Here is a 14,944-nt window from a genome sequence, read left to right as displayed (position 1 = left end):
CATCTGTTCACATTTTCTAATGTTGTGTTGTTGCTGAATGATTTAAAATGGTGGTGTAACAGATGTCTGTCTTATTCATAGACACATTTTATGTTATTCCAAACATGTAAAGCATATTTAAAATTAAATCTGAATGCTCAATTATTCTAAGAATGCCTTTAAAAAGTACAGGTGATTGTCCCTGATTAGGTGTACTGCTTTGCACATTAAAGTACATATTTAATAATACTGCATTAAGTTCCTGCATTATTTAACATACATTTTATGATTATATCATTTTTCACTTTCCTTTTTAAGTGAGTTCATTTTGCCCTTTGCTTAGCTGAATTCTAATGAGATAATATTTTAACATGTTGGTAATTATTTCCTTTTCTCTTTTATAAAAACAAAAAAGATGCATTTTATCTTTTCACAGAAACATTGGAATTGTCAAAATGAAACAGACCAATGATCCATCCAGTCCAGTATTTTGTCTGACAGTGACAAATGCTTGTGAATCAGGGAAATATTTTGTTAAAAAGCAGGATTTGGTAACTGTGTGTGCCACAATATACCATATCCACTCCTCAAGGACCTCTCCTTGACCATCACCTTTACACTTTATTCCTAGGTAACTTCATCCAGCCATTACAGTGCCTGTGCTGATGACTCACAGAACTACTTATCCACCCCTAATATTTTCTTCTCTTCAAAAACGCCCTCTGAGTATCTCTTTGACATCTCTTCCTGGGTGTCCCACCTACAATTCATACTCAACATGTCCAAAACTGGAATAATCTTTTCTCCCAACCCTCTGGTGCAACCACATGAAAAAGATTGGGTTGGGCTGGGAGAGAAGGAGGAAGAGGAATGAGAATAGGCAGGCTAGTAAAATGTCGGTGGAGAGATGTCATTCATTCCCCTCAGTGGTTGCACTTCCCCTACCTTCTCCATTAACTGCTGACAACTCCACTTTTCTCACTGTCCCACAGCTTCATCACCTATCAGTTTGTTTTTATTATTCTTTATTATTTGTATGATGGTAGTGCCTAGAGACCACAACCAAGATCAAGGGCCTGTTGTGCTAGGCACTGTACAGACACAGTAAAAGACAATCCCCTCCAATAACAATTTACAATCGTAATAGAAGAGACAGATAAAGGAAGTATTATTTCCATTTAACATATAGGGAACTGAGGCACAGAGAGATTAAATGACTTACTTACTGTCTGCAGCAGAGTTAGGAATTGAACACAAATCTCCTGAGTCCCAGGCTGCTGTCTTAAACACAAGAACATCCTTCCTCTTTTCAACTTTTTTTCCTTCCACCCCACCACATTGATGCAGTTACTAAAATTTACCACATCTCCAAAATCTGTCCCTTCTTCTCTGCTTTTATTTTTCTCCTTTCTGCTTTTTCCTCTCTTATTTTTTTGGCTCCCATACCTGTTTCCCACTCACCAGAAGGCTGCACGCTGCTTGGGTGGAGGATGTGTCATGTAATGTTCTCCACCGCTTCTGCTCTTTTCCTCTGCTTCTCCTCCCATCACCCAGCACGCTGAAAAACACAGATAAACTCTGAAGCATGAAGATCAATAGTGTTTGCAGTTTTATTTTAATTTGTGTAACTGCAAGTTTATCCTAGACAGATAAATAAGTACCTCTTTAAAAATCTTACTAAACTATTTGTCTAAAGATATCCTCTAGCAATGAATTCTATGTTATACACACACACACCCCAACTAAACATACAATTCCTTTTATCCATTTCAGATTTTCTGCCTTTGATTGAGGAGTACCCTTTTTACACTTGCATTATGGGAAAGGTAAAATAGGAACACTCAATTAGCCTTCTTCACACATTATTCTATATACCTCAGTCATATTTATTTCTTCCTCCCTTTTCTGATATTAGGAAAACAATTGTCCGATTTCTACTTTAAGTATTTTATCTTTCAAGCTAGTTCTTTCTAAAAATTGAGTTCTCTACTGAATGTTTTTGGGTACAAAAGAGAAAGAGAAAGAAAATCAGAACTTTATACAAAGGGATAATGATACATTATTGTTCCATTATATTGACTACAATAGCCTTGCAGTATTTATTTTCCCTTTTCACCCTCTTATTTCACCACTTGTTTCTAATTGTTTTTAGCTTATTTTCTCTCTCCTTCAATATTTGACTTTTGTTTTGTTTTGATAGTTCTTATTCTTTCATTTGTACTGTAGTTTCTTCTTTCTTGAGCATGTGTCAGATTATATCTTCATTTCTATTTGATCTCTTTTGTTCAGCCTCCAATAACAATAACTTGTTTTATAACACCATCTTGAATGATCCCAGTGTATGATACAGATTGCTGCATATACATGGATCAGTCATCAGTACTGAAATGCAGCCCCTCCTGGGGCTAAGTATGAATGCTATTCTGTGTCAATAACTCAACATGACAATTTTCTGTAGGACAAGTAAACAGAAGTTTGCAAATTTAAGTTACAGGGGAAATTTTAGGTAGCCAGAAAGTAGTTATCCATTGCCTTGGTTATTTTTTGCTCTTTGGCCTGTTTTTCTGTCTTCTCTGTGTTTTGCTCACTCTTTGATTTTGGTCTCTTTCTCCCTCAGCCTTTTAAAATACATTGATTTTTTTTGTCCTTGTGCGTATTATTTCCCCCCTCCCCACACACATAGACTGATGCTCTCAGCTTCCCCACTTTTGTATTGTCAGATTTCCCCTCTCTTTCTGTATCTTTTTATATGAACCATTTAATCATTTTCCAGATAAAGGAGGCATCAGTTGTAGAGGACACTTCTGCTCAGTACACAAATTCTGAAGTCTTAATTCATATTTTACTCAAAAATCCTATTTAAGTCAACAAACTAAGGACAGAGATGAGTTATTTTTTGCATGAGTAATGACTGAATTAAACCTAAGTAAAGACTACATGATTTGGCCCACAGAACCAGATTTTTAAAGGTGTAGAGAGGTGCCTAGTGGGATTTTCAAAAATGTCTAGGAGGTTAGCTCCCTTTGAAATCATAGTGACTAACAGCCACAGGCTGGGTTTCTTTTTTAGAAAATGCCTTGAATGCTTTGAATTAGATTAAGATGTTAATACTAGAGAAATATTTTCTTTGTACTTGAGGACCACTAGTAGTGATGCATCTGCCTACTCTATGTAGCTGAGATTGCTCTGTCCGCAGGTTGCCACCCCAGTGTCTCTCCTTGTGGCAAAGCATAGTGCTGCAGGCCCTTTGCCTCAGTTTACCCAATAAGTATTTCCTACCTGCTCTGGTGGTTTATGTGGCTCAGCCATCCATAAGGTCACCACAAAAATTCAATCCCAGCCCAAACTAACAGGCAAAAACAACCACCACTACCAAAGAAAAAAAACACTCCCCACATACTCTGAGTAGAGGAGCCTTTGCCCCAGCTCGTCTTAATTATCAGCCTTTCTGAGGTCATTCATCCATTCACCCTCTTGGTTTAGCTTTCCATCCCCTTCCTGTCAGGACACTATTTGCCATAACTTGGCTTAAGACCACCAGCAAAGCTTGTGTACACCCAAATAGTTCCCTATCAAGGTCTACTGTCCCTTTAGAGAGGCTTGAACAGGCAGCAATTCTACTCAACATTGGACTCCTACCCACCTTTTCTCCCCAAGGGAAGCTGTTCCTCTTCACTGCTTGCTAACCAGCCTCCTACTGACTGCATTCTCCTCTTTTGAGTCCTACCCTTCCTGTCTAACATCCACTACAGATGGTGTGGGAAGGGCTAATTAGGCTCACAGCAGTACCTTCAGATTTTGTAAACCCTATCAGAGTCCCTGAGAGCAAAATTTAGGTTTTCTCATCTTCTATCATTCATTTGAAGAACGGCTAGCCAAAAACTCCAAAGGTAATAACAAAATGTTTTTTAAGTACATCAGAAGCAGGAAGCCTGCTAAACAACCAGTGGGGCCCCTTGATGATGAAAATACAAAAGGAGCGCTTAAAGATGATAAAGTCATTGCGGAGAAACTAAATGGATTCTTTGCTTCAGTCTTCATGGCTGAGGATGTTAGGGAGATTCCCAAACCTGAGCTGGCTTTTGTAGGTGACAAATCTGAGGAACTGTCACAGATTGAAGTGTCACTAGAGGAGGTTTTGGAATTAATTGATAAACTTAACGGTAACAAGTCACCGGGACCAGATGGCATTCACCCAAGAGTTCTGAAAGAACTCACATGTGAAGTTGCGGAACTATTAACTAAGGTTTGTAACCTGTCCTTTAAATCGGCTTCGGTACCCAATGACTGGAAGTTAGCTAATGTAACGCCAATATTTAAAAAGGGCTCTAGGGGTGATCCCGGCAATTACAGACCGGTAAGTCTAACGTCGGTACTGGGCAAATTAGTTGAAACAATAGTAAAGAATAAAATTGTCAGACACATAGAAAAACATAAACTCTTGAGCAATAGTCAACATGGTTTCTGTAAAGGGAAATCGTGTCTTACTAATCTATTAGAGTTCTTTGAAGGGGTCAACAAACATGTGGACAAGGGGGATCCGGTGGACATAGTGTACTTAGATTTCCAGAAAGCCTTTGACAAGGTCCCTCACCAAAGGCTCTTACGTAAATTAAGCTGTCATGGGATAAAAGGAAAGGTCCTTTCATGGATTGAGAACTGGTTAAAGGACAGGGAACAAAGGGTAGGAATTAATGGTAAATTCTCAGAATGGAGAGGGGTAACTAGTGGTGTTCCCCAAGGGTCAGTCCTAGGACCAATCCTATTCAATTTATTCATAAATGATCTGGAGAAAGGGGTAAACAGTGAGGTGGCAAAGTTTGCAGATGATACTAAACTACTCAAGATAGTTAAGACCAAAGCAGATTGTGAAGAACTTCAAAAAGATCTCACAAAACTAAGTGATTGGGCAACAAAATGGCAAATGAAATTTAATGTGGATAAATGTAAAGTAATGCACATTGGAAAAAATAACCCCAACTATACATACAACATGATGGGGGCTAATTTAGCTACAACGAGTCAGGAAAAGATCTTGGAGTTATCGTGGATAGTTCTCTGAAGATGTCCACACAGTGTGCAGAGGCGGTCAAAAAGCAAACAGGATGTTAGGAATCATTATAAAGGGGATAGAGAATAAGACTGAGAATATATTATTGCCCTTATATAAATCCATGGTACGCCCACATCTTGAATACTGTGTACAGATGTGGTCTCCTCACCTCAAAAAAGATATTCTAGCACTAGAAAAGGTTCAGAAAAGAGCAACTAAAATGATTAGGGGTTTAGAGAGGGTCCCATATGAGGAAAGATTAAAGAGGCTAGGACTCTTCAGTTTGGAAAAGAGAAGACTAAGGGGGGACATGATAGAGGTATATAAAATCATGAGTGATGTTGAGAAAGTGGATAAGGAAAAGTTATTTACTTATTCCCATAACACAAGAACTAGGGGTCACCAAATGAAATTAATAGGCAGCAGGTTTAAAACAAATAAAAGGAAGTTCTCCTTCACGCAGCGCACAGTCAACTTGTGGAACTCCTTACCTGAGGAGGTTGTGAAGGCTAGGACTATAACAATGTTTAAAAGGGGACTGGATAAATTCATGGTGGCTAAGTCCATAAATGGCTATTAGCCAGGATGGGTAAGAATGGTGTTCCTAGCCTCTGTTCGTCAGAGGATGGAGATGGATGGCAGGAGAGAGATCACTTGATCATTGCCTGTTAGGTTCACTCCCTCAGGGGCACCTGGCATTGGCCACTGTCGATAGACAGATACTGGGCTAGATGGACCTTTGGTCTGACCCGGTACGGCCTTTCTTATGTTCTTATTTCTTATTAAATGCTGAGAAGTGAAAGTACCTGTCTGGCTAGATAGTTGCCCTTTGATTTCCTTTTCCCTTCCTTGTCAAGTCCTTTTGCTTCCTTTATTATGAGATGAAAAATCCATTGTTTTTACATACAGAATTTCTCAGATACTTTATGAGATCCGGTAAAAGTTTATGAAGTTGTAAATATATGGGATTTAAAGATTTTTTTTATTATAAAGTACTTTCTGAACATATGTATTTTAACCAGAATGGGTATTTGTACAGGTATTTTTTATGCTTGTTAGAAGATAAAAATATTTTCAAGCATATTTTATAAACTTGTAACAGCATGCATTTTTGGAAAATGGACATCAGGAAAAGAACACATGGACTACTATTTTACAAACACAATCCCTGCAGGCCACTCTGATAAAAGAAATGAACCACTGGTCTAAGAGGATGAGAGTCCTCTTGCCAACTATGCCACCCCCATTCTCCAAGGAGCACCAGCAACACTTATCTAGAAAATCTTGATTGTCCCATACTCTTTTTCAAAATGTACCTCTTTGATGCACACTCACTCTCACTATCTCAAACATAAGCAGCATTTTTCTGTTGATTGCATCCCATTCCTCTCATCTCAGGTCATCCCAAAAGCTGTAGCAATATTGTATTGTACAGAATGTAACTGTATATTTGTTATTAATAAAGGGGAGTGAGGAAGAACATGCAATATAACTCTTAAACCAAAGAGAGAATGGGGGAAGGATGAAACATGTACTGTTGACTTTTCATTTTGAAGGTGCGTGGACACACAATTTTTTCCCCATTTTCTTTCCCAGGAAGGGTGTGAGGGATAGGAGGTATTAGTCTCTGAAGCAGAGCTATCAAGCAAGGCCAATTCTGTCATATACAGCAGGTAGTTCAAATAGGTAAGATGCCTCTAAAAGACAGCAAAGTACTGGAAGGTAGCAAAATATGTGAAGTCTATTCATTGATTGCATCCGACAAAGTGGGTATTCACCCACGAAAGCTCAGGCTCCAAAACGTCTGTTAGTCTATAAGGTGCCACAGGATTCTTTGCTGCGTTCATTGATTGAGTGACTGCTTGACTCTCTCTCGCACTCTCTCTCTCTCTCTGAGGGAGAGAGAGTATATGGTTTAGCAAGAAACCTGGTTTCAGTTTTAAATATGAATTTATGACTAACACAACTCTCTCTCTGTCTCCTGGGGAAGAGGATGGGCATTTTCCAGTCACTCCAGTGTATATGTAGAGCAGAAAAGGAAACTGCAGGCAGTAGTAAATATCAAGGCTCAAGGACATTTGTTTGTTAACAGATAAATCTGAATAGATATCGCTTACCCATATCCTGCTCCTATTTTTTGTAAGTCCCCAGTAACAGCCCAAAATGCTTCAGCATGCAAATGTTAGTGAAGTGTTTTGTGGCAATAGCTGTATAATACTGTAGTCTTTATGTACAAAGGATAAATCCTGCATTGGGGTGTGGCAGTCTCATGAGAGGAGGTGTGTGTGTTGTGGTGGCATAGTTTAAGGTGGAAAAGGTATGTGAGAGACAGTTCATAGGTGTTGCAGTGTCTGGGGATGGAGGGGAGGTGTGCTGGAGGGTGATGGTGTTCAAGAGAGGGAGTGTGTAGGTGTGTGCAATGGTGATTGACCGTGTCCATGAGGCGAAAATGACTGTGTTGGAAGGGGGCACGTGACTGTGTCTATTGTGGGACAGTGCTGGGGGTGGGGGAGAACTGTTTTTCTGTCTGCTTGGGAAAGATGGATAGTGTTGGAGGGGAGCTGATTATTTATGAGGGAGAGGTAATGGTGTTGCAATGGATGATTTGTAGGGGGGAGATGATAATTTTTGAAGGGGGCAGGCAAGTATGGGTGAGGAGTTTTAAGGGAACAGGTGATTGTCCAGGGAAGGAGGGTGAGTTGTGTTGGAAAGGGGGAGCAGCTGTTTGTGTATTAGGTGGGGAAGTGACAGACTGTTGCAAAAGAGAAGTGACATGCTGGTGGGAAGGTGACTGGGGCCAGAGGGGAAGATCACTGTGTGGAAGGGGGCAGGTGACTTGTGTGCATGGAAGGTGATGATGTTGGAAGGGAATGTTTGAATATGAACATTTTTCCAATGGGGGGAGGTGACAGTGTCCTTGGAGTGTGTGGTAGGGGTGTATGTGCGTAGGTGTGTGCAGAGGGGTAGGGCTGCCACTTGTCCAGGTTTCCCCAGGATTGTCCCGCGGCCAAGGCAGCTGTCCTGGGCAATCTGTAGGGTGCCCAGTGCCCCCCGCCAGCGGTCAAGTTGTGTGGGCTCAGGATCGTGCCAGATGGACCTCAGAGGTGGCTGCCCTGGTGTGTGTGTGTCTGGGGGGGGTGGGGGGGTTGACTGTCCCTGCTGCGCGATGGTGACAGTGCCCCGGCGCGGGGGGGGGAGCCCGGGGGTGACACCCCCCGGCAGGGAGGGCGGGGGCGGGGGGCGGCGTCTCGGTGTCTGTGCCGCGTGGCGGTTGCAGTGACTGTCTCGCGCTCGCTGCCCCGCCCGGCTCGCGCCGTGTAACGGTCTCTCGCGCTCTCCGTTCGGAGGCGGCTGTTTGAGTCTGGAGCCGGAGCGGCGCGAGCCGCCCTGACAGCGGGACCCGCCCCCTCCCCCCGTCCCGCACCCGCCGCCTCCGCCCCGGTCACCTTCCCGGCTGCTCTGAGGGCGCAGAGCGGGGTCCCCGCCCCCGGGTCCGGCTCGGGCCAGCGGGTGTCCCGGGCCGGCGGGGGGATGAGCTGAGGCGGGGCGAGCAGCATCCCCGGCCCGGGGAGCCGCAGCGAGACCCCGCCGCCGCCGCCGCCCCCCTGGAGCTGCTGGTCGCGGAGGAGAGCGCGGGGCTGCGGCGGCTGCAGCCCCAGGAGAAGCCGGCGGCCGACGACCCCCCCGGGGCGGGGCAGAGCAGCGGCTCCGGCGGGACCCCTCCGGGCCCCTCCGAGGGGAGAAGCGGCGGCTCGGAGAGCCCGGGGGCCGGCGGGGCCGCGGGCGGCGAGAAACCCGAGACCCGCTCCGTGTGCGGCAGCGACAGCGGCAGCGACAGCAACCCCGGCGGCGCCGGCCCCATCTGCAAGATCTGCTTCCAGGGCGCCGAGCAGGTGAGGGCCGGCCGGCCAGGCGCCCCGGGAGGGACGGACAGGCGGGCGGACCCAGCCCGGCCGGCCAGACACGCACCCCCGCCACCCTGCGCCGCCGGCCTCTCTCTGGCGCACGCTGGCCGGGGCAGGTTGCTGGAGGCTGCCGGTCCCGGCGCGCCGCGGTCAGCACCCTGGACAGGGCTCGGAGCCGGACCCCGCGCTTCGACTTGCGCCGCCAGGGGCAGGAAAACCAGCCCCGAAGTGGCCGAGTCGAGCAGGCTCCGTTTCGTGAAGCCGCCCTGGGCTGGCTCGTAACTCAGCTCAGCGGCAGCTGGGGGCAAATGCAGTCGCGGGCCTGTACAATGGGCACAAGAGCGGGGGGCTGCGACAAGCCTCTGTGAAGAGCTTCGCCAGTCTCCGCTGCAAATCTAGAAAGGCAGGGAAATTACTGGTCTGTTTGCTTAGGATGCAGCCTCTCCCCTCAAAGGCTTCAAGAGCAAAATCCCATTCTCCAAGCTTCTTGTCTTCTACATTTTAATCAACCATTGCTAGTTTCCCAATAGTTTTATGAAGAAACCGTAGCGAAAGATTTCATGATTGGTCATTTTCACAGTATCGGAGCCGGACACTTCCACTAGCATTTTACTCTATAGCTGTCAGCTTAGTCGGCCAGCTCCCTCTCTGGGCCATTATGACATAAACAGGGAGATTTGGTTTATTTTCTCTTAAAAAGCAAGAAAATGGAAAATGGAAAATGGAAAAAAAAAAACCACCAATGCTATTATTTGTAGTATCCAGTTAGAGTTTAATATATGAGTCTACTAGCTTTGTCTTTTATTTTAGAAAATAGGTGAGGGCAGTTGTTAGTATGAGAGGTAGCCTATTACATTTTTGAGGTAGCATCACAGAAATAAGAAAGCTTCAGCTAAGCACACAGTCATCCATGTATTTGTTACAGGATGTAATTCTGATGGGAAAGACATATTTAAATTTTTTAAGTGTTTATTTTGTAGAGAATTTTTATGGTGTAATTGCTGACAGTCAGGAATCTTAACAGTACAAATGCTACTGTAAGCATTCAGTTCACTATGATGTCATACATTTCTTTCTTATCCATGATTAAGAATTACTGCAGAGAAAATACATCTAACCATCCATCTAAAGTTACTCAAAAGAGATCATAATGTGACCATTAGCATAATAATTGCACATGCAGTGAGTTACCTGTTGATTGTAATGTGGTAGAATATTTAAGTTGGAGATAATGATATCTTTAAAAGAGCTCTAACTTTTGAGTTTTATTTTAGCCAAAAATATAAAAGTGTAGGATAGGGATTAAAACAAATTCATTGTTCCAGAACAGATAACATGAAATATTGTGTAAGCAAACAAAATAAATCCCCCCTGACATTTATTTTTGTCTTGTTTCAGGGTGAATTGTTAAATCCTTGCCGATGTGATGGGTCGGTACGGTACACACATCAATTGTGCCTCTTAAAGTGGATCAGTGAAAGAGGGTCATGGACCTGTGAGCTCTGCTGTTACAGATACCATGTTATAGCAATTAAAATGAAAAAACCTTGCCAGGTAACATTTTTACATACTTACAGACCAAAAATGTTACTCAGTTTCTATATTTCAGAGCCTTGCAAATGTTAATTTATGGCACACAGGCAGATTTAATAAAATATTGATTTATTCTCCTCCTTGACATTGTCTCAACAGATCACCTCTGTGAGATTGCATGCCCTGCTGTGAGGCACTGGACCCCATTTCAAAGTGCTCAGTCATTGGGGAAGAGTACATACCAGAGTAGGATCCAGTCATTTGGTAGGGGGAGGCTCTTCTGGCCTAAGACTACTTACAGAAGAAGTTCTTGCCTCTATCCCAACAAGAGCTGTTTGGATCCCTTGCCTGTAAGCAGGGCAGTGAGGTCCTCTAAGGATGCACCCTGGAAGCATCTTCTTGAACAACATGCAGGAAGTGTTAGGGTTAAACAGTCATCCAGTAATATGCATTAGTTCTCTGGATATGGTAAAGACTCAAAGATTGGTTCCACCTATGCCCTACCACTATGGATTCAAAAGTGATAAGACCTCCTTGGATCTAAGTCAATCTTTTCCTTTGGGTCCTATTTTGGTGCTTAGCCAAGTTCTGAAAGATTGAGGTGAAGGACAAAAGGTAACTTGATGCTGCTTTTACACTTTCCCAGTCCTGCAGTCAGCTGTGGGCCACTTCAACCCCTGCTACGACCTACAGCAGCGTAAGAGTATATAAATGCAGCAGCCCCCTAGTAACTGTTCCAGAAACTGAAGCATGCAGTACCACTTTGGCCAAGCCTTCTTTTTCATGCCCACACCAAGGAGCTTCAAAGTAGAATAGCATAGAGCCATCCCTCCTGAGAAAACCCTTACTTAGGCCAGCTTAATGGCCCCTTTGCACTGACAGAATGGTTAAAAGCACTATGAGCCCTATAAATTGGAGTACTGTGTGCCTGAGTCCAAACTAAGATATTTGTATAATTTGTTGGTTCCCATGAGTCCAGGGTTGATCGAACCTCCTCAGATCCAAGGCACTCAGATCATTTCCTTGATCCTATAAGTCTGAGGGTAATGGGCTTTCCATGGATCCAAGGTGCTTAAATTCTGTCAGATCCTAGAAGTCTGAAGGTGAAAGGGCTTCCTTAGGTTGAAGGCATTCTGATCCTTTGTCCATATACTAGGTGCCTTCACAAATAGCTGTGTCTTCAGGCCTATTCTTTCAGGTTCTACATAGGGAATTCTCCCAAACTTCTCCATACTTCAGATCTAAAGGTTGTTGGGGGACCTGGCTTTGCCTCTCCTTAAACCCACAGGGACATGAATTTGAGGAAGGGTCCAGAGGATAAAGGCATGGATTCTAGTGGGTATTCTTCTGGTACTACAATTTCTGGAGCACATTTGCCAGCTTGGTTGCACAACACATGATGCGGTTTCCCAAGCTGTGTTCCTGTTGGATATTTGACCTATCACCACCATCATCAACTCTATTCTTTCAGAGAACAGGAATCTGTTTCCTTTTACCAGACAGACAATATGCCACTTGGATTCACTGATTGTGTTGATAGTCTCTGAAAGGACCAACATGGGAGGAAGGCATATTCTTCTGTGGCCTTTTGTCTTAGAAATTATGCTATTATGGGGAAGCTATGGATTGCTACACATTCTGAAAGGTTAAAAAGCTGGAGTCTCTCTTTTCACTGTCAGGGAAAGGCAGAGGGTCTCTAAATACCTATTAGACTTGGTGAGTAGGTCCTTATCTATGACTTTCTTCTGTTGGAGGTATTGTTGGTTATGATCTGTGATTAGATTAACTGCTATGATCAAATTCTGTGATCAGATTAACTGCTAGTTCACTGAGATTGGGTCAGTCTTTCTGATATCAGTGAGGCCAATATTTCCACGTCAAGCATGATTCTTTAACTGATCAGTCAGTAAAAACAAACTTCAGAGGTTACCAGAGACCTAGACTGTCTTGGTTGAATTGGCATTTTCTGTAGGTACAGCAAAGCTGTAGTTTTGCCAGAGGATCCAGAGTCAATTCCAGATTAGGCACTTTTTTACAGGCATGGCAGGATCCCTTTGGAGCAATGGGTCCTGGATTTATTGAATGGTGGCATGCCTTTCAGTTTAGGCTCATGTCCAGGGGTGGCTCCAGGCCCCAGCATGCCAAGCACGTGCTTGGGGCTGCATGCCGCGAGGGGCGCTCTGCCGGTCGCCAGGAGGGCGGCAGGCGGCTCCGGTGGACCTCCCGCAGGCGTGCCTGTGGAGGGTCTGCTGGTCCTGTGGCTTCGGTGGAGCATCCGCAGGCATGCCTGCGGGAGGTCCACCGGAGCCGCGGGACCGGTGACCAGCAGAGCGCCCCCCATGGCGTGCCACCGTGCTTGGGGCGGCGAAATGTCTAGAGCCGCCCCTGCTCATGTCAATACCCAGTCCCCTTTCCATTTTCCCCCATGGAGCCTTTTCTTTATGCTCTTAAGTGATGAGGTCTAATCTCTTCTGTAAATATAATTGGTGTGAGTGCCACAGCTTTTCTGTACCACTGGGCAATATAGTCCCTGCATTTAAATTCTCAGGATTGCTCAAGACCAGCAAGCTTCAGGATACATACATCCATATATCTGGAAGGCAGAAGCCCAGAAAGTACCTCAGTTTCAATGGTGATACTAATTTGATCACCAGAGATTATGTAATAACCTTTTGATGAACAATTGCTACAAAGGTGGATGTCTACGTGAAAACAGTTTAAAAATTTGGAGAGCCTAACGAGAGAATTCCAGTGTTTTGTCTCTTCAATTATTATAATGTTTTTTTGGTCCTTGGTGTGGTCAGGTTTGGCCTGCAATACAACCAAAAGTTACTTGGTCTTCCCTTTGTTTGTGCAAATGAGTTCAGTCTCTTTAATCCTTTAGAAAATGGTTATTTTAAAGATTCTATGACAATTTATTTTCATATTATAATTTACATATGAATATGGCTAAACTCTTGGTTCTCACAGGGTTTATGAAAGCTCCTTTTGTGCCTCTTAGTACTTGTTTCTTCTTGCATCAATCAGTGAAGTTTCCTTCACCTATGGCTATAGTACCTATCAGAAGAGTTTCAGAACCACAGTTTTTGATAGCAGATCCTCCTTGTGCAAATATTCACAATGATACAGTAGTCCTAACATCACATCTCAAATTCTAGACTATGCTGGTCTTGGACTTTCATTAAAATCAGGCAAGTTTTTTTAAACCAGGATTTTACTAAGCCTTATAATCTATTTAAGTTTGGTTCCACACTTTTGTTGTTAAGAGGGGCTCCTGGGCCATCCTAAACCGTATCCACACAACCAATGGCAGATGCAGATACTTGCTGCAGAAATGGAAAATTAAAGACTCTCCAGCATGTGACTGTGGTCACCAAGAACAGACTATGGAAAATATAACAACTCAATGCTCGATTCACAAATTGGAAGGAGGCATCACACAGCAATATTCTGCTATTACAGATGCAATTATCTGGCTTAACAATCTAAATGTAAAATTATAGTTGTTGCTCTTACATTTACATCAGCTAAATGAAAAAGGAAAAGACTGGTCATTTTCTTGACAGGAAAAAGCCCTTTAAGGTAATTTGTGGCTTTTGGTGAAAAGCTAAGACCCAATTCATTTCAGTCCAGGGATGATTCAGGTGTATCATATGCCATATTTCAGACAGGCTAAACACTCCTTGAAGTTCCTGTACAACCAGGAGCCAATGCCCTTTTACCAAAGAGCTAGAACAGGGTTAGGCAACCTATGGCATGGGTGCCAAAGGCGGCACGCGAGCTGATTTTCAGTGGTACTCACGCTGCCCAGGTCCTGGCCACCAGTCCGGGGAGCTCTTCATTTTAATTTAATTTTAAATGAAGCTTTTTAAACCTTTTAAAAGACTTATTTACTTTACATACAACAATAGTTTAGTTATATATTATAGACTTATAGAAAGAGACCTTCTAAAAACATTAAAATGTATTACTGGCATGTGAAACCTTACATTAGAGTGAATAAATGAAGATTCAGCACACTACTTCTGAAAGTTGCCGACCCCTGATCCAATCTCTCGCAGATGGGATCTGGGTAGTTTCATGAAAGAGAAAGATGGCTTTTTTACCCACATAACTTTTGTTCTCAAATGTATTGCCTCTGCAGAGCCACACCAGTCCTCTCTTTCCCCTTCTACTTCAGAGATTTACAGGATGTGCCCAGAATTAGAGAGGAAAAATTAGGAGTTGGGTTTTTTGTAACCCTTAGTTCCAGAATGTTGGAATAGCCAGCAATGTGAACATTTCTCCTAGCATCTAACTGCTTTGTATGGTTTCTGTTGCTGCATGACATGTAATCTCAAAGTGGGCCTCTATGGAGGCAGTAGATTCAGGGAACGTTTATGTTGGTAACCTCTTTTTCAGTATATTTTGTCATGGTGCACATCTAACCACATGCCAGCTAACTACCATCAAGGGGCCCACTCCTGAAAATATG

The 14,944-nt window shown here is 43.5% G+C and overlaps 1 protein-coding gene and 1 long non-coding RNA gene across 3 annotated transcripts in view; one reads left to right on the top strand and one right to left on the bottom strand.

Annotated features, from left to right (window-relative positions):
• LOC120396651 overlaps positions 1–8,062 on the bottom strand; it is a 47,792-nt gene extending 39,730 nt beyond the window's left edge. For both annotated transcript variants that reach the window (XR_005593279.1, XR_005593278.1), the window contains exons 1-2: positions 7,150–8,062; positions 1,441–1,537 (exon numbers count right to left, since the gene is read on the bottom strand). This is a non-coding gene — a long non-coding RNA (uncharacterized LOC120396651). The remainder of the gene's footprint in view (positions 1–1,440; positions 1,538–7,149) is intronic.
• Positions 8,063–8,123: 61 nt separating this feature from the next.
• MARCHF11 (membrane associated ring-CH-type finger 11) overlaps positions 8,124–14,944 on the top strand; it is a 41,530-nt gene continuing 34,709 nt past the window's right edge. Inside the window, exons 1-3 of the mRNA XM_039522984.1 lie at positions 8,124–8,148; positions 8,393–8,925; positions 10,336–10,491. Of these exons, the coding sequence (XP_039378918.1) occupies positions 8,124–8,148; positions 8,393–8,925; positions 10,336–10,491 (714 nt within the window). The remainder of the gene's footprint in view (positions 8,149–8,392; positions 8,926–10,335; positions 10,492–14,944) is intronic.

The sequence above is a fragment of the Mauremys reevesii genome, linkage group 2 (genome assembly GCF_016161935.1).
Source record: "Mauremys reevesii isolate NIE-2019 linkage group 2, ASM1616193v1, whole genome shotgun sequence".
NCBI classification, from domain to species: domain Eukaryota; kingdom Metazoa; phylum Chordata; order Testudines; family Geoemydidae; genus Mauremys; species Mauremys reevesii.
The sequence above is the reverse complement of the archived record's forward strand: the minus strand, read 5'-3'. Positions and strand labels throughout refer to the sequence as shown.